Raw genomic sequence first — 18,750 nt, 5'->3', positions numbered from 1 at the left:
GCTTTGTTGTTGTTGTTGTTGTTGTTGTTTGTCAACACATCTCCCTGTCTCTAAGTAAATTCTGCACTGAAATATAAGACCCAAAAATGCATAAGTCAGCCCTAGCTGGTTTGGCTCAGTGGATAGAGTGTCGGCCTGCGGACTGAAGGGTCCCGGGTTCAATTCCAGCCAAGGGCACATGCCCAGATTGCAGGCTCAATCCCCAGTAGGGGCTGTACAGGAGGCAGCTGATCAGTGATTCTCTCTCATCATTGTTGTTTCTATCTCTCTTTCCCGCTCCCTTCCTCTCTAAAATCAATCCTCTATAATAAAAGCCTAATATGCAAATCCACCGAACGGCAGAACTACCAGTCACTATGGCGCACATTGACCACCAGGGGTCAGACGCTTAATGCAGGGGGTGCGCCGCTCAGCCAGAAGCTGGACTCACTGCTGGCAAGCGCACTGGTGGTGGGAGCCAGTCCCTCTTCCACGGCAGCTCTAAGGAGCAGCAAGCCGGCAGGCAGTAAGGAATGAGGGGGTCCCAGACTGCTGGAGGCAGCTGATCAATCGATGTTTCTAACTCTCTATCCCTCTCCTTTCCTCTCTGTAAAAATTAATAAAATATATATTTTTTAAAAAAATGCAGATTCCTAAGATTTATACTCTTGTTTCTGCTTATTCAGAATCTCTAACTGGGGGCCTGGCTCTAGTGATTCTGTCTAGACCCCAGTGGTAATGTTTGCTTTTGCTGCCATATAAGTCCACAAGGAATCTTATTATGTTTGATTGACAGAGAAGTGGACTTTGGGAAAATGAACTAGGCCAGGTTCCATGTCTAAAAAAGGAAACTAGATTGAGGCTATAACTTGTACCTGCTCTCACTCACGCTCTGAGCCCTTTGGTAGGGTTGTGGGAGTTAAACTGTTAGAGGATGTGACTAGAGTTTGAAGCATTTCCGTTTGCTGTGGAATAACTTTTCAGAGGATGGGGGGTGGGGTTAGAGGGAATTTGCTTAACACTGCCAGGCCCACACATTAGATGGAACAGCCTTTTTTAGGCCTCCGCTTAGCTTGTAACTTTCCTCCGGGCCATCTTGAAAGTGGTTTTAAAAATAATCTGATTTCCAAATTTATCAAGCAAAAGGTCTTACTTTCGCTTTGACCTGTTGTTCTCTTGTGGTATCTTTGGGTCTAGCTTTGGTGTCAGGGTAATACTGACCTCAGAGAATGAATTGGAAAGTTTTCCTCCTTCTTCTTTGCTTTAGAAGAGTTTGTAAAGGATTGGTGTTAGCTTCTTTAAACATTTGGTAGAATTCGCCAGTGAAGCCATGCGGTCCTGTGTTTTGATCTTTGTTTTTTTGTAGGATGTGTTTTGATTCTTATTCCATCTCTATATTTTTTATAGGTCGATTCAGACTTCCTTCAAGTGTTCTTTCTGCCTCTTTTTCTTTCTTCCTGTCTTGGGGATTCCATTATGCATACATGGATATTATCGATGGTGTCCTCCGGTCTCTGAGCCTTTCTTCCTTTTTCTTCCTTCTTTTTTCTTCCTGTTCCTCAGACTGGATCATTTCAGTGGACTGATCTTCAAGTTTGCTGAGTCCCTCTAGGAATTTTTTAAATTTCAGTTATTGTATTTTACAACCCCCAAATTTCATTTGATTCTTCTTTTAAAAAAAAATAATTTTGATTTCTTTGCTGATCATGCTCTATTTGGTGAGACCTTGTTCTTATATCCTTTAGTTCTTTGAACATATTTAAAATAGCTGATATAAGTCTCTGTCTGCCATGATCAATTGAGACAATTGCGGCTGTCAGCTTTTCCCCCTTTTTGGACCAGGCTTTCTTGTTTCTATGCATGTCTTGTAGTTTTTTTAAGTCAGAATGTCTATATATATATATGTATATATTTTTTAATTGATTTCAGAGAGCAATGGGGGGGGGGGGAGAGAGAGAGAGAGAGAAACATCAGTGATGAGAGAGAATTATTGATCAGCTGCCACCTGCACGCCCCACACTGGGGATCGAGCCTGCAACCTGGGCATGAGCCCTGACTGGGGATCGAACCATGACCTCCTGGTTCATAGATCGACGCTCAACCTCTGAACCACGCCGGCCGGGCTATCTTGTAGTTTTTGAAAATTGGACATTTTAATAAAATAACAGGGCAGCTCTGAAAATCCGATTGTACTCTCCCTCCTCAGGGCTGGTTGTTGTCCCTGATGGTTGTCATTATTTGTTTAGTGGCTTTTCCTTCTGTTAAGTCTGTGCTCTTTATCCTGTGTGCCCACTGAAGTCTCTGCTTGGTTAGCTAGTGGTCAGACAGAAATGGTTAGACAGACATTTCCTCAGGTTCCCTGGGTTCCTTCCCAGTTTGCTCCTTTTGCCCCTTCTCGCTGCTTTTGACCTCCTGAGCCACTTGAATTCGTCTTCGCATCTTTTTTTTTTTTAATATATTTTATTGATTTTTTACAGAGAGGAAGGGAGAGAGATAGAGAGTTAGAAACATCAATGAGAGAGAAACATCGATCAGCTGCCTCCCGCACACTCCCTACTGGGGATGTGCCCACAACCAAGGTACGTGCCCTTGACCGGAATCGAACCTGGGACCTTTCAGTCCACAGGCCGACGCTTTATCCACTGAGCCAAACCGGTTTCGGCTCATCTTCACATCTTTATCACTTTATCTGAAGCATTTCTCTCGTAATCTTTCACCAGTTTTTAAAAATATCTTTTTATGGATTTTTTTAGAGACGAAGTGAGAGGGAGAAAGAGATAGAAACATCAATGATGAGAGAGAATCATGGATCGGCTGCCTCCTGCACACCCCCTACTGGGGATCGCGCCCACAACCCGGGCATGCACCCTGACTGGGAATCAAACTGGCGACCTCTTGATTCCTGGGTCAATGCTCAACCGCTGAGCTACACTGGCCGGGCTTCACTGTGTTTTTTTTTTTATTCCTGCTTTTTCCAGTTGACTATTCCATGTGTCGCACGTGTTTGAAACTTCCTCCATATCTAATCGGGTCTCACAAGCCCCTTTATCCCATGAGCCCTGATTTCATGGCTCTAAAATGTTACGTTGCTTGCCCTAACTGGTTTGGCTCAGTGGATAGAGCGTCGGTTGGCCTGCGGACTTAAGGGTCCCAGGTTCGATTCCTGTCAAGGGTATGTACCTTGGTTGCGGGCACATCCCCAGTAGGGGGTGTGCAGGAGGCAGCTGATCGATGTTTCTCTTTCATTGCTGTTTCTAACTCTCTATCCTTCTCCCTTCCTCTCTGTAAAAAATCAATAAAATATATTTAAAAATAATAAATGAATAAATAAATAAAATAAAATAAAATAAAATGTTACGTTGCTTTTCACGGTGCACAGGAAACCCAGGATGAGTCCGCCGTGTTATGGTTGGATGAAATTCAAGGTGGAATCTGGCAGTCCAACAAAGACACCCAGGAGGCACAGAGGTGTACGTATCGCTGGTTTATTTCTCCCGGTGGAGGGCAGGGTGGCGAGGTGCTCCTTGTTGTGCAAGGCAGACCAGCATGCGGGGGGAACAGCTTGCCAGCAGGCATAGCCAGTGAACCAGGGTACGCATGTAGGGCTTCCTAAGCCATTCCGGTGACAGTTCTCTTCCGCGACAGTCGCCGTAGGAATCTTCGCCATTAACGAGGCCGTGCAGAGCGGCGATGTCGGTAAGACGCTGAGCGCCCTCCGCTCCCCGGATGTCAGCCTGTACGGAGTCATCCCTGAGTGTTGTGAAACGTACCAGAGTGACCTCGCGGAAGCCAGGAAGAAGAAGCTGGCGGCAGGTGCGTTCAATGAAATAAATGTGTGCCCTGAAGCCTAGAGCCTGAGTGTATGAGGGGACCGAGGTGGAGGGAAGGGCAGTCTGCAGAGAAAGATAACTTTTGTGTAGAAGTGCATTATCTGGAGTTTACTTTAAACTAGAGGCCTGGTGCATGAAAATTTGTGCACTCGGGGGCGGTCCCTCAGCCCAGCCTGCACCCTCTCACAGTCTAGGAGCCCTTGGGGGCTGTTCACCTGACAGCTTAGGCCCACTCCTCAGGGAAGTGGGCCTAAGCTGGCAGTCAGACATCCCTCTGCCAGCCTGGGAGCCCTCGGGGGATGTTGGACATCCTTAGTGCTGCCTAGGAGGCAGGAGAGGTTCCCGCCACCCACCGCTGCAGCTCTCGCGCCCTCAGCCCAGCTTGTGGCTGAGCTGCGCTCCCCCTGTGGGAGTGCACTGACTTTGCCGCTCTGTTGACTAATGAGTTTGCTGACCACTGACCTAGACTCTCGATTCCCATAATTACAGGCTGTTGTTCCTTGTGATTAAGCCCCTATCCCAGTGATCGGCAAACTCATTAGTCAACAGAGCGGCAAACCGTGGCATGCGGCTCGAGAGCCGCAGTTTGCCGACCACTGGGCTAGGGCATATTTTCTTTTTATAATGTAGATGTGAGTGAGCTAAATGAGGTATTGCAAAGCCATAATGTAAGGGGGACTTAGGATGCCCTTTTGCTCTCATTCATCCAAGGAACGGGATTTTGGCATGGTCTTCAGGGAGATTGGTGAACCTGGTCAGAATCATCCTGTCGCATTGGACACGCGTGTGGGGAGCGTGGCTCTGGGTCCCTTTTAACCTTTCTTTCCTATCCGCCAGGCGATAACCACAGCAAGTGGGTGAAGCACTGGGTGAAAGGTGGATATTATTATTACCACAATCTGGACACGCAGCAAGGAGGATGGGACGAACCCCCGGGCTTTGTGCAAAACTCCACGCAGCTTTCGCGGGAGGAGATCCAGGTAGGTCGCCTGCCTTCGGGGAAGGAGCTGAGAGCAAGCGTGTTGGAGCCGAAAGTGTGTTTGGAGGACCAGGCCTGTGGTCAGAAGCCTTAGCCTAAAATTGAGGCTCCGTAATGAACTGGTGCAGAGTAATTACTTGTCTGGTGGTTGGGGGAGTGACTTAAGGCCTAAATTAGGAAAACACCAGTATTGTAGAATTTCAGTCAGAGACAAATTGTATGCTTGTGAGAGAAAACGTAGTTGCCCAGAAAAGAAGAATGAAAAGTTGCTCTAACTCCTCATTAAATGTAACTACTGTTCATCTCTCCCAGTTTACATTTTCTCCCTCTTTTCGGACCGTCCCACCCACTCCGGACTGTGCTGTGTTAGACCATACGCTGTCCGTCACAGACAGGCTGGCCATTTCCCTGCGTGTCCTCCACCAGGGGCTTCTGGGACTGGGTACTCAGCCCCTGCCGGCCCCTGTTCCTCTGTCCTCTTTTTTTTTTTTAATGTATTTTTATTGATTTCAGAGAGGAAGGGAGAGGAAGAGATAGAAACATCCATGATGAGAGAGAATCATTGATCGGCTGCCTCCTGCACCCCCCACACTGGGGATCGAGCCTGCAACCCAGGCATGTGCGCTGACCGGGAATCGAACCATGACCTCCTGGTTCCTAGGTCGACGCTTAACCACTGAGCCACGCCGGCCGGGCTCCTCTGTCTTCTTGTCAACAATGACCCACGCACGGTGCCTGGCACAGTCAGTGTTGGGCAGATGAGTGGGTACATAGGAGGTGAAAGAAGATCAAGTTGTTTTTTTTTTTGTCTGTGGCTTTTTGGGGGTATGAGAGCAACCTGCCCTGAAAAATAGACTGAAGCCATTCTCGTTGCTCGAAGATCTGGAACGGTCCGAGAAAGCAGTCAGGGTTGGTCTGTGCGCTGCGGACGATACCGCGCTAAAATTTGTGTCCCTTCTCACCTACGAATGTCTGTCTTCCCCGTGACCACGTGCCTTTCAGAGTTCCATCTCCGGGGTGACAACTGCGTATAACCGGGAGCAGCTCTGGCTGGCCAACGAGGGCTTGATCACCAAGCTGCAGGCATGCTGCCGCGGGTACCTCGTCCGACAGGAGTTCCGCTCCAGGTTGAATTTCCTGAAGAAACAGATCCCCGCCATCACCTGCATCCAGGTATTCCAGAGCCCAGGACACAGGCGGCGGGAGGGCGCCGAGAGCAGGGCTCAGAGACCGCCAGTTCTTAGGGGCGAGTGTGTGTGTGTGTTTTCCTCCTGACCTCTCGGTCTCATCCTTCTTCGGACTAGTGTTTGCTCTTTGCTGGCACCGTCATCAGTGTGCCTGATGCGGTGCGTGGAGCTGAGCCGCCAGCCCAGGGGCAGTTTTCTTTCTGACGGGCAACATGTGCCATAGAGAGAATTCGGAGATGGGCCTCGGGGCTCCCCACTGCCCGGTGGTGTGAGCCTCTCTGTTTGCTTCATCCTCTGTGAATGGGGGTACTAGTGTTTACCTTCCCTTCCTCACCTGGTTTATTGTAAGGATCCCCAATAAAAGACTGTGTGGAGGCCCTTTTATTTATTCTTTCATTCATTCATTCATTCATTCATTCATTCATTTATTTTTAATTTTCACCTGAGGATATTTTTCCATTGACTTTTAGGGAGAGTGGAAGAGAGAGGGAAAGACAGAGAGAAACATCGATGTGAGAGAAGCACATCGATTGGTTGCTTCCTGCACAAGCCCTGACCAGGGCCCCGGGCAGGGAGGAGTCTGCAGCTGAGGTACATGCCCTTGACCAGAATCGAACCCAGGATCCTTCATTCTGCAGGCCAGTGATGATTTATCCACTGAGCCAGACTGGTTAGGGCAAGGCACTTTCTAAAAAAAAAATATATATATATATATATATTTTATTGATTTCAGACAGGAAGGGAGAGAGAGAGGGGGAGAGAGAGAGAGAAACATCAATGATGAGAGAGAACCATTGATCGGCTGCCTCCTGCACGCCCCATACTGGAGATCGAGCCTGCAACCTGGGCGTGTGCCCTTGGCCGGAATCGAACTGTGACCTGGTTCATAGGTCGACCTCTGAGCCACGCCGGCTGGGCTGGAGGCGGTTTTAGAAGGTGTGACGTGCGGTGCTCACACCAGGGAAGTGGACGCTGGCCACTGTGCTCTCCACGTGGTGGCACAGCCTCTGCCCGCACTCCCCAGTCACCGGAGGACGTGGTCCTCTCTAGACCGCGTCAGGAATTGCCCGTGGACAGTAGGTCGAGGAGAGGTGTTGGCATTTCCTCTCTTCCCTGGGAAACAATGTGCCGACTGTACTCTGTGATGGTTTCAGTCGCAGTGGAGAGGATACAAGCAGAAGAAGGCCTATCAGGACCGGCTAGCGTACCTGCGCTCCCATAAAGATGAAGTCGTGAAGGTACGGTGGCCTGGGCGGGTCACTCCGTGTGGGGGGCCAGAATGGCCTGTGTTGAGGTGAAGGACTTTTGTAATTTCCCGGGCCCTGTGTCCACAGATCCAGTCCCTGGCGAGGATGCACCAGGCGAGAAAGCGCTATCGGGATCGCCTGCAGTACTTCCGAGATCACGTGCGTTCCCTGGGGAAGCGGGGCCCGTGGGATCCGTTTTGCGGTCTTTTTGGTGGACCGATGACCAACAGCGTTTCTCCTCCTCCGTTCCTTAGATAAATGACATTGTCAAAATCCAGGCTTTCATTCGGGCAAACAAAGCTCGTGACGACTACAAGACTCTCAGTGAGTAACTGTGGCCCAGCAGAGGCGGAGTGGAGGCCCTCAGGGTCTGGGTATTCTCCACGGATCTCTCTTACTTCCTGCAGGCAAGCCTGGGGGTCGGGGGCTGCTTGCGATTTAACCCCCTTTGCTAACCTGTGGCTGCATGTCCCGTTCTCCACCGTGTCAACCTTTGTCGCAACATAGCGATAGCGTGACCGAGAACACTGCGCCCTCGTGGTTGTCTTTGCTCATCTCACTGTTAAACAAACACCTGTGACTAGAGCTCATCCATAACCCTGACCTTCCTCGGACCGAGAACGTCTCCTGGTAACCCCGTTCTCGTCTGACACGTGCTGTCTTTCCGCCAGTTAACGCCGAGGACCCTCCGATGATCGTGGTCCGGAAGTTTGTCCACCTGCTCGACCAGAGCGACCAGGATTTCCAGGAGGAGCTGGATCTGATGAAGATGCGGGAAGAGGTCATCACCCTCATTCGTTCCAACCAGCAGCTGGAGAACGACCTCAACCTCATGGATATCAAAATCGGACTGCTGGTGAAAAACAAGATCACGCTGCAGGTGCGCGCAGAGCTGGCGGGGCCACGGGGCCTGTCCCGCTCTGGTTTCCCTGCCTCACCCTCGCTGATGCGTGGGGAGGGAGGAGGCTGGCTTTCTCCTTGAATGCCATAAACTTTGAAAAAGTTACAGAGGAGCCCTGACCGGTTTGGCTCAGTGGATAGAGCGTCAGCCTGCGGACTGAGAGGTCCCAGGTTCGATTCCGGTCAAGGGCATGTACCTTGGTTGCGGGCACATCCCCAGTGGGGGGTGTGCAGGAGGCAGCTGGTCGTTGTTTCTCTCTCGTCGATGTTTCTGGCTCTCTATCCCTCTCCCTTCCTCTCCATAAAAAATCAATAAAATATATATTTAAAAGAAGTTACAGAGGAAATGAAATACTGTGATTTAATAGCAAAATTTAAAATAGAAGAAGGTAAAAACCATCCCGTAATTCCACCACCGCACAATCATTTCGTATCGGACATTTTTACTTCATATTAGAAGAAAAAATGTTTTCCATGTGATAAAGTCATCATATTATTTTTTAAATATATTTTTATTGATTTCAGAGAGGAAGGGAGAGAGAGAGAGAGAGAGAGAGAAACATCAATGATGAGAGAGAACCATGGATCGGCTGCCTCCTGCGCGCCCCACACTGGGGATCAAGCCCACAGCCCAGGCATGTGCCCTGACCGGGAATCGAACCGTGAACTCCTGGTTGATAGGTCCACGCTCAACCACTGAGCCATGCCGGCCGGGCAGTCATAAATATTATTTCTAATAGCAGTATTATAACTAATTAGAAGATACACTATAATTTACCTCTATCTCCCCCCAACTATTTGACCAGTTTTTATTATTCCAGATAACATTGCAGGGAATGTCTTGATGTAAACGTAGCTTTTATCGTATAGAAGGCTTTGTCTTTCAGGTAGATTTCTAGGAGTTGGCTTCCTGAATTAGTGGACGTCTTTGTGGATCAGGTTCTTTATAGGAAGATGAGAGTAGGACTGTATTTGACTGATGTATTGAGAACAGGAGAGACTCCATCTGACTCGAAGGAATCTGCCAGTGTGGCGAGAGACCCACAATGCCCAGCTTTGTCTCTGAACGCTTTTTGATTTGTGTTGTTTTTTTTGTTCACAGGATGTGGTTTCCCACAGTAAAAAGCTTACCAAAAAAAATAAGGAGCAGTTGTCTGATATGATGATGCTAAATAAACAGAAGGGAGGTCTCAAGGCTTTGAGCAAGGAGAAGAGAGAGAAATTGGAAGCTTATCAGCACCTGTTTTATTTATTGCAGGTGAGTGGCTCCTGGAAGTGGTACCGGAAAATGTAGCTAATTTTCTTTTCCTTAAGACAACCTTACCTGTAGACCTCTGTGGGGCTAGTTCTGATTTCCACTGAGGGGTGAGCAAAGAGCTGTCTTATTTTTCTTCCTTTCTTTACATCTTTCTTTCTTCCTTTACTGATCTACATTCTGATCCTCCGAGTTCACAGAACCCTGAATGTTTGTGCCAGCCCTCACATTAATTATCCAGAACTGACTAAGTCCCTTGGCTTCGTTTCAGACCAACCCCACCTATCTGGCCAAGCTGATTTTTCAGATGCCCCAGAACAAGTCCACCAAGTTCATGGACTCTGTGATCTTCACCCTCTACAACTATGCCTCCAACCAGCGCGAGGAGTACCTGCTGCTGCGGCTCTTCAAGACGGCGCTCCAGGAGGAGATCAAGTACGGAGGGACCCCCCTCCCCCCGCCGCCTCACGCCCCCCACCCCACCCCCCGCCCCCGACCAGAGGCTCAGGGCTGGACAGTCAGGCTGCCCGCATCGTACGCTTCATGCTCTCGGCTAAGGCAGTGATTTGTGTGAACTACTCGATAGAAGCATCTACTTGTTGAATTACTGATAGAAAGTGTTATTGCAGATGCTAAGGAGGTGATAAAGTAATCAATTTGCTAAATTAATTTTAGGAACATTTCTATATTAAAATACAATTTTTTTAAAAGTCTGACCTTTAAAAAAATAAAAATAAAATAAAGACTGACCTTTAACCTTTTTTTGTTTTATTATTATTTTAAAAATATTTTTATTGATTTCAGAGAGGAAGGGAGAGGGAGAGAGAGAGAAACATCAGTGTTGAGAGAGAATCATGGATTGGCTGCCTCCTGCATGCCCCACACTGGGAATCCAGCCCACAAATCTGGGCGTGTGCCCTGACCGGGAATCAAACCCGGGACCCTTTCGTCCACAGGCCGATGTTCCTTAAAATATAATTTTTTAAGAAGCTGATCCAAACACCAAGATTCCACATTTGTATCTGATAAAGGACCCATTGTGTTTGCAGCAGCAGAAAGGTGTTCTGTGTTTAGACAAGCGTTTTCCTTCCCATTATTTGTGTCCAGGAAATGGGGTCGTTAAGTAAGAAGGATCTTTACGCTCATGGATTCTGTGTAGTTTAAACTCCGTTTGTTTCTGATGTTTTCATAGGTCAAAAGTAGACCAGATTCAAGAGATCGTGACAGGAAACCCTACCGTTATTAAGATGGTTGTCAGTTTCAACCGTGGTGCTCGGGGTCAGAACGCCCTGCGGCAGATCTTGGCCCCGGTCGTGAAGGAGATTATGGACGACAAATCCCTCAACATCAAAACCGACCCCGTGGATATCTACAAGTCGTGGGTTAATCAGATGGAGTCTCAGACAGGAGAGGCAAGGTATACAGCCATGACACCCTTTTCTGTCCTGCATTTCTCTCTCTCTCTCTCTCTCTCAGCAGTTGACCTTTGATTTACAAGCTAATAATTGTTCAAATAGCTTTTCCTTAGAAACCTCTTTATTAAATTGTGGACCTGGTCATATGTTCATTTATTTAGCAGGTGTTTACTGAGTTCTTACTAACGGCTCTCCCTGGCTTCTAGGAAAGTCCAGACGTCTTAGCATCATATGCAGGGACCTGCGTGACCAGGCCCTGCTTACTTCCCCGCCCTCATTTCTCCTCTTCTTTTTCTTGGCATTTGCTCTTCCTTCCTAGAAGACCCTTCTTCCTTTTTCCCCGAGCCCCTTCCTCCTGGAAGCCCTCCTTGATTCCCCCAGTCTGAGTAGAAGCTCCTCTGGCCCCCGCAGCACTGTGGTCAGCTTCTTACTTACAGCACAATATGTTTTGTGCTTTTTTTTTTCCTTTTACAATATACAAAATAAATCTATTCCCAGATTGTAGATACAAAATAAGAAGCCATTTACACAGCACAATATGTTTTCAATAAATGCCCGTTTGTCTCTCCCACCGGGTAGTTAGAGACTCAAGAAGCTATCATGTCCCATACACCGTTCATCCCAGGTGCCTGTCATGGTGCCGGGCACACAATTCAGGGCACCCAATTCACAGTTGAAAACCCGGGTTCAGGTCCTGGCCCCCTTATTTACCGGGTCAATGAACACGAGCAAGTTGCCTCTGAAATGCATGGCCCTGCCCCAGGCACTGCCCGGCTTCTGGTCTAACCGCATTGGGGGTCATTTCTGCTTTCCCAGCAAACTCCCCTACGACGTGACTCCCGAGCAGGCTCTGGCTCACGAAGAGGTCAAGACACGCCTGGACAACTCCATCAGGAACATGCGCGCCGTGACAGACAAGTTCCTCTGCGCCATCATCAGCTCCGTGGACAAAATCCCGTGAGTGCCTTCCGTCGTGACCCCGCACACAGCCCAGCGCGAGCGCCCTCCTGCCCCCCCCCCCCCCCCCCCGGCCCCTCTCACGCGTTGTGTCCGTCTCACAGCTACGGGATGCGCTTCATTGCCAAAGTGCTGAAGGACTCATTGCATGAGAAGTTCCCCGATGCTGGTGAGGATGAGCTGCTGAAGGTAAGACTCGGCCTGGCCCTTCCCAGGGGTCCTCAAACTTTTTAAACGGGGCCAGTTCACTGTCCCTCAGACCGTTGGAGGGCCGGGCTATAGTTTAAAAAAAAACTACGAACAAATTCCTATGCACACTGCACATATCTTATTTTGAAGTAAAAAAACAAAACGGCAAAAACACCCGCATGTGGCCCGCGGGCCGCAGTTTGAGGACGCCTGCATTAGACCTTTGAGGAAACAGTGATACAACGAGGCCTGACCACAGACCCTTAGTAAGAGCCTGAATCCCGGCAGTAGCTCGCCACGGATTGTGATTGTAAATAGTCAACGCCACCTCTTCGAGTTTCTATAGGGTTTGAATGGCCCACATCAATGAAGTCCAGGTGGATTCTTCTTGTCTTGAGATAGATTTCCGAGTCCTGTCTTTTCGCTGAAAAATAGCTCCCTCTGCTGGTGGCCAGGGGAAGGGGACCAAGCCCAACTGTTTCTGCCCTGGCTATGGCTCGCCTATGCGCCTTTCTCTCCTCCTTTTTTTTAACCTCAACGCCTTTTTCTTCTCTCTCCTAGTTCTTGTGCTTTTCTACAGCGAGGCCTCGCTTCTAGGCTTTCTGTTCAGGTGAATTCATTTTGTATTTTTAAATGATGACTCCAGGGGAAATGCTGTGACTTGACTGTCCTTGACTTCTGGGCAAGAGTCGTGTGTTGAGTGACTTGAATTCCCGAGGCATGAACTTGTCTACCTGTGACGTCTCTCCCGCATGGGCACGATGGGGCTCGGACAGGGCGCACTCTGCCACTTCGGTCCTGTTGAAGGATTTATTTTAACTACCTTCGCTCGCCTCTCCGAGTGAACGCCCGCCCACAGGAAAGCGAAAAGTGCGTGTGGGTGGCAGCCTTATCTGCCGCCGTCACGTGAGAGCGAAGGAGGCCCTGCAGTGCTCAGTCACAGACGCTACGTCTGTCATTTCCCCCTGAATCTGTCCTTCCTGTTGTCGTGCTTTTCCGTTCTGTCTCATTTTCTTTTCCTCTGCACCCCAACGAGGGACGTTGGGTCACGTTAGGGTCAGACCTTGAGAGCTCAGGTGTGTGTGCATGCGTGCATGTGTGTCCGTGTGTGTAGTGCGTGTCTTCCCCCACAGGACTGCGTTTTCTCGTTCCCTGTGCTGATAGAGTCCTCTGTGGCTTCCTCAGTGGAGCGGCCTTTAACACCCATCTTTCTTTGTCGTCCGTCCCCAGATTATTGGTAACCTGCTGTACTATCGATACATGAATCCAGCCATCGTTGCTCCGGATGCCTTCGACATCATTGACCTGTCGGCCGGAGGCCAGCTCACCACCGACCAGCGCCGCAACCTCGGCTCCATTGCCAAGATGCTCCAGCACGCAGCTTCCAACAAGATGTTTCTGGGCGATAACGCTCACTTAAGCATCATTAACGAGTACCTTTCCCAGTCCTACCAGAAGTTCAGGTAAGGGGCAGGGGTCCAGGTACGGGAAAGACTCTGTAGGTGTGTGTCTGTCTCCGAAGGTAAAGGCAAGACTAGAAGCCACACCTCGTTCTCCCTGCGCTGCCGCATTGCAGGACGCGTGTTGGATAGAGCTCCAGGGCGTGAGCTATAAAAACGTGTACCTACCCCGGCTGGTGTGGCTCAGTGGATAGAGCATCAGCCTGTGGAGTGAAGGGTGCCGGGTTCAGTTCCCGTTAAAGGCACATGCCTGGGTTGTGGGCTTGATCCCCAGTAGCGGGTGTGCAGGAGGCAGCTGATCGATGTTTCCCTCTCATTGATGTTTCTAACTCTCTATCCCTCTCCCTTCCTCTCTGTAAATAAATAAATAAATAAATTATATTTTTTAAAAAACACGTGTACCTGCCCTGGCTGGTTTGGCTTGGTGGATAGAGCATCAGCCTGTGGAGTGAAGGGTCCCGGGTTCAATTCCAGTTAAAGGCACATGCCTGGGTTGTGGGCTCGATCCCCAGTGGGGGGGCGTACAGGAGGCAGCCAATCAATGATTCTCTCTCATCATTGATGTTTCTATCTCTCTGAAATCAATTAAAAATATATATTAAGAATGTGTCTGCCGAAACCGGTTTGGCTCAGTGGATAGAGCGTCGGCCTTTGGACTGAAAGGTCCCAGGTTCGATTCCGGTCAAGGGCATGTACCTTGGTTGCGGACACATCCCCAGTAGGGGGTGTGCAGGAGGCAGCTGATCGATGTTTCTAACTCTCTATCCCTCTCCCTTCCTCTCTGTAAAAAATCAATAAAATATATTAAAAAAAAAAAAAAAAAAAAAAGAATGTGTACCTGTGAAATTGTAACCAGAAGAGAGTTAGAGAATACTTTTTTTTTTAAATCACTGCACTGTTTTTCTTTTCAATTGTTTTCTTTTGTGTGTGTGTGTGTGTGTGTGTGTGTGTGTATATAAATTTCAGAGAGGAAGGGAGAGGGGGAGAGAGATAGAAACATCAATGATGAGAGAGAATCATTGATCAGCTGCCTCCTGCACGTCCCCTACTGGGGATCGAGCCCGCAACCCGGGCATGTGCCCTTGACCATATGTGAACCCGGGACCCTTCAGTCCACAGGCCGGTGCTCTACCCACTGAGCCATGCCAGCTGGGCTGGAGAGCACTTTCAATATCTGTAAATTAAACGTTTAGTTGTGAGTTCAGGGCATCGGCTTAGACTGGGTTCTCCCGGTGACACAGGTGTTTGGTTGAGCGGGTCCTATGGGTAGAACTAAACCTGGGCGGGGAGAGAAGTGCTTAAAGCCCCCGGCCCGAGGCTGCCAGGCCCCGGGGAACGCACAGCACTCAATCCGGAATCCGCTGTCGGGACTGGCTTCCGCTCGAACGTTTTTCTCCCGAGGTTTGTGGGCTGTTCTCTCGCCAGCTTCTCACACACGTGTCACCTGTTGGGGTCTGGCTCTCGTGTTTCTTTCCAGGCGGTTTTTCCAAACGGCTTGCGACGTCCCAGAGCTGCAGGATAAGTTTAATGTGGATGAATACTCCGACCTCGTGACCCTCACCAAGCCCGTGATCTACATCTCCATCGGGGAAATCATCAACACCCACACGGTGAGGCTTCTTCTCCAGTTGCTTCATCTCATTGCTCTGTCCTTACCCGCCTTCCCCGGCTGCTGCTTAACTCCCTCCAGAGCCAAATAGCTCACTTCCTTTGATGGGTCTTCCTGACATCGCCTCTGCCTTGCTGTTTGTTGTGAACACTATTTACTGCCTTTTCATAGTGACCCCTGGGCCACCTGCAGCAGAATCAGAGTACTTAGCTGCCTTATCCTATCCTATATAATAAAAGCCTAATATGCAAATAGACCGAACGGCGGAACGACGGTTGCTATGACATGCACTGACCACCAGGGGGCAGACACTCCCTGCAGGAGCTGCCCCCTGGTGGTCAGTGTGCTCCAACAGGGGGTGCGCTGCTCAGCCAGAAGCCAGGCTCATGAGTGGTTGGAGCCTCTCTTACCTGTGCTGCAGGCAGGCAGTAAGGAGCAAGGGGTCCCGGACTGCGAGAGGGATGTCTGACTGCCAGCTTAGGCCCGATCTCTGGGGGGATCGGGCCTAAGCCAGCAGGCAGACATCCCCCGAGGGGTCCCGGACTGTGAGAGGGCGCAGAGGGACCTCCCCCACACCCCAGTGCATGAATCTCGTGCACCGGGCCTCTAGTTCGCCAGTCAGATGCTAAAAATGAAGCTGCTGAGCCCAGCTGGCATGGCTCAGTGGTTGAGCGTTGACCTGTGAACCAGGAGGTCACGGTCTGATTCCCGGTCAGGGCATGTGCCCGGGTTTCGGGCTTGATCCCTAGTGTGGGGCGTGTAGGAGGCAGCCAATCAATGATCCTCTCTTATTGATGTTTCTATCTCTCTCTCCCTCTCCCTTCCTCTCTGAAATCAATAAAAATATATTTAAAAATAAAAAAAGAAGTTGCTGAGCCCCCCACAGGCCTCCTGAACTGGAACCCCCCGGGGGGCCCCAGAACCTCCTTTGGAGTGCTGACCTGGGGACTTGATAACATACTGGTGCCTGTTCCTCCTTCTTACCCCAGCTTTTACTTCTTTTTACTTGTGTAATTTTTCTAACACGAATAGAATATCGGCTTTTTCCTCTTTGTCACCTTAGAGTTACTTTTCCTTGGATGCTCCCTTTCCCCCCAAATATCTTTTAATTCCTTCCTTTCCCCTTTGGTGGCATATAGAACAGGAAATGGGAAAACATATAAAATGTAAATGACATTTCAGGCATTGTCATTTCTGAGGATCTGATCCTATATAATAAAAGCCTAATATGCTAAGTGTCCGGTCAACAGGTCAGCCATTCAACCAATCAAAGCGTAATATGCTAATGATATGCTAAGGCTACTCAACTGCTCACTATGATGTGCACTAACCACCAGGGGGCAGATGCTCCGACTGGTAGGTGAGCTTGCTGCTGGGGTCCTGCCGATGAGGACTGAGCGAGATGAGATGGGCCAGACACACCCTGGAGCCCTTCCGCAGTCCCTCCCTGGCTTACCAATCTCCTGCGTCCCTCCCTGGCCCCGATCATACACTGGTGGGGTCCCTCAGCCTGGCCTGCACCCTCTTGCAATTCAGGCTGAGGGACTCCCTGCCCCCCCACCCCCACCCCGAGTGCACGAATTTCGTGCATTGGGCCTCTAGTTTGAGATAATAATCTAACGGCTTTGCTTGAATGCCTCCAATGACAGCATTGCCAGGGCGTACTTTGCTCCGAGTTAAAGGTGTTGTGTACAGGAAACAGGAAGGAAACGTGTGGCTGTGAGTGGTTTGAACTGGTCGCAGGGCACATGGGTGACCTCGGATGTTGAAGTCTGAGGGCTTCCTTGTTCTTTCTGCCATCGGGTCCGTTTAAACCCCTCACACTCAAGGCTGCGAGAGGGCCAGTGTTTGCCCTCTATGCATCACAAGTCCTCCAACCGGCCAAGGGTGATGCCTTTTCTAAAAAGTCTTTTTGCCCTGACCGGTGTGGCTCAGTGGATAGAGCGTCGGCCTGCGGACTGAAGGGTCCCAGGTTCGGTTCCGGTCAAGGGCATGTACCTTGGTTGCGGGCACATCCCCAGTAGGGGGTGTGCAGGAGGCAGCTGGTCAATGTTTCTCTCTCATCGATGTTTCTGGCTCTCTGTCCCTCTTCTTTCCTCTTTGTAAAAAAATCAATAAAATATAATTTTAAAAGTAAAAAACCTTTTTATGAACTTACTGACCATTTGCATGTCCTCTTTGGAGAAATACCTACTCAAGTCCTATATTTTAAAAACACATTTTCATTGATTTTAGAGCACAAGGGAGAGGGGGAGAGGGATAGCAACATTGATGATGAGAGCGAATCATTGATCAGCTGCCTCCTGCACACCCCACACTGGGGATGCAGCCCACCACCCGGGCCTGTGCCCTTGACCAGGAATCGAACTGTGACCTCCTGGTTCATAGGTCGACGCTCAACCACTGGCTTGGCAAGTCCCTTTTTTTTTTTTTTTCAATCCTCAACCAAGGATATGGTTTTTTGTTTATTTGTTTTGTTTTTGGTAAGTTTATCTCTATCGTTGAAAGTATTACAGCTGTCCCCCTTCTCCCCTCTTTGACCCTCTCCTCCCTACTCCTGCCCCCTCCGCCGGCCTTCGCTGCACTGCCTGTGATGCTTACGTATTGCTGGTTCGGGGAGGTTTGCTGAGGATCGGCTTGTCAGCCCTTTGAATGTCGGAGCTTTCCATCTAACCTTTTGTGCTTGTGGGCAGTGCGGGCAGGGCTGGGGCCGACGGGCTGAGTGTGTCGATTGAGTTGACCCCGTGGTGTTCGTGCAGCTCCTGCTGGATCACCAGGACGCCATTGCCCCTGAGCACAATGACCCGATCCATGAGCTGCTGGATGACCTTGGCGAGGTGCCCACCATCGAGTCTCTGATAGGTAAGGTTCCGACTCAGCTGACAGCAGTAAGAGGGGAACACGACAGAGGCGGGTTGTGATTGGCGCCTGCACTGTTCAAGCTCTGGATACGCATTAGGGAAGAACATGCGAGTGATGTCCGGCGGAGGGGGTCCTTTTAAATGTGTCTGTACAGCCCTCGCCCTGAAAGGTCCCGGGTTCGATTCCGGTCAAGGGCACATGCCCAGGTTGTGGGCTCGATCCCCAGTAGGGAGCATGCAGGAGGCAGCCGATCAATGATTCTCTTTCATCATTGATATTTATAGCTCTCTCCCCCTCTCCCTTCCTCTCTGAAATCAGTAAAAATATATTTAAAAAAACAAACCTTCATATCTTAAAAAAAAAAGTGTATCCTATATAATAAAAGGCCAATATGCAAATCAAACGGCGGAACAACCGGTCTGACATACTGACCACCAGGGGGCAGACGCTCAATGCAGGAGCTGCCCCCCGGTGGTCAGTGCGCTCCCACAGGGGGAGCGCCGTTCAGCCAGAAGCCGGGCTCACGGCTGGCAAGTGCAGCGGCCGTGGCAGGCAGGCGGTAATGAGCGAGGGGCCCCGAACTGCGAGAGCGATATCTGACTGCCAGCTTAGGCCCCATCCCCGGGGGGAGGGGGGGTTAGGAGGGGGGGCTTAGGGCTAGGGTTAGGTTATAATGCGGTGTCGAAATGACTGTCAGACATCTGTGAAATGAGTTTACTGTGGACCCTGCCTTTCTCACCGGGCATGTGTTTCCTCCTATTTCTCAATCAGAGGTGGCCCTGCCCCAGGGTCACGCTGGCTTATTCAAGCATCTCCTTACGCATGCATCATCTTCTCTGTGAGTTTCTGTCTCCTCTCCCATATCTCCTGTCGTTACTATA

At 49.8% G+C, this 18,750-nt stretch overlaps 1 protein-coding gene across 1 annotated transcript in view; it reads left to right on the top strand.

The window, feature by feature from the left end:
- Nucleotides 1-18,750, top strand: part of IQGAP1 (IQ motif containing GTPase activating protein 1) — a 109,615-nt gene that overhangs the window by 72,911 nt on the left and 17,954 nt on the right. The window contains exons 16-31 of the mRNA XM_079764044.1: nt 3,359-3,449; nt 3,625-3,792; nt 4,647-4,789; nt 5,791-5,961; nt 7,130-7,213; nt 7,310-7,381; nt 7,477-7,546; nt 7,894-8,102; nt 9,225-9,380; nt 9,649-9,812; nt 10,570-10,794; nt 11,609-11,749; nt 11,854-11,938; nt 13,169-13,401; nt 14,876-15,008; nt 17,767-17,869. Coding sequence (XP_079620170.1) covers nt 3,359-3,449; nt 3,625-3,792; nt 4,647-4,789; nt 5,791-5,961; nt 7,130-7,213; nt 7,310-7,381; nt 7,477-7,546; nt 7,894-8,102; nt 9,225-9,380; nt 9,649-9,812; nt 10,570-10,794; nt 11,609-11,749; nt 11,854-11,938; nt 13,169-13,401; nt 14,876-15,008; nt 17,767-17,869 — 2,248 coding nt within the window. The remainder of the gene's footprint in view (nt 1-3,358; nt 3,450-3,624; nt 3,793-4,646; nt 4,790-5,790; nt 5,962-7,129; nt 7,214-7,309; nt 7,382-7,476; nt 7,547-7,893; nt 8,103-9,224; nt 9,381-9,648; nt 9,813-10,569; nt 10,795-11,608; nt 11,750-11,853; nt 11,939-13,168; nt 13,402-14,875; nt 15,009-17,766; nt 17,870-18,750) is intronic.

Source organism: Cnephaeus nilssonii, assembly GCF_951640355.1.
Source record: "Cnephaeus nilssonii genome assembly, chromosome: 24".
In the NCBI taxonomy this organism is placed as follows: Eukaryota; Metazoa; Chordata; class Mammalia; order Chiroptera; family Vespertilionidae; genus Cnephaeus; species Cnephaeus nilssonii.
Note: the sequence above shows the minus strand (reverse complement) of the source record. Positions and strands in the feature narration are given on the sequence as shown.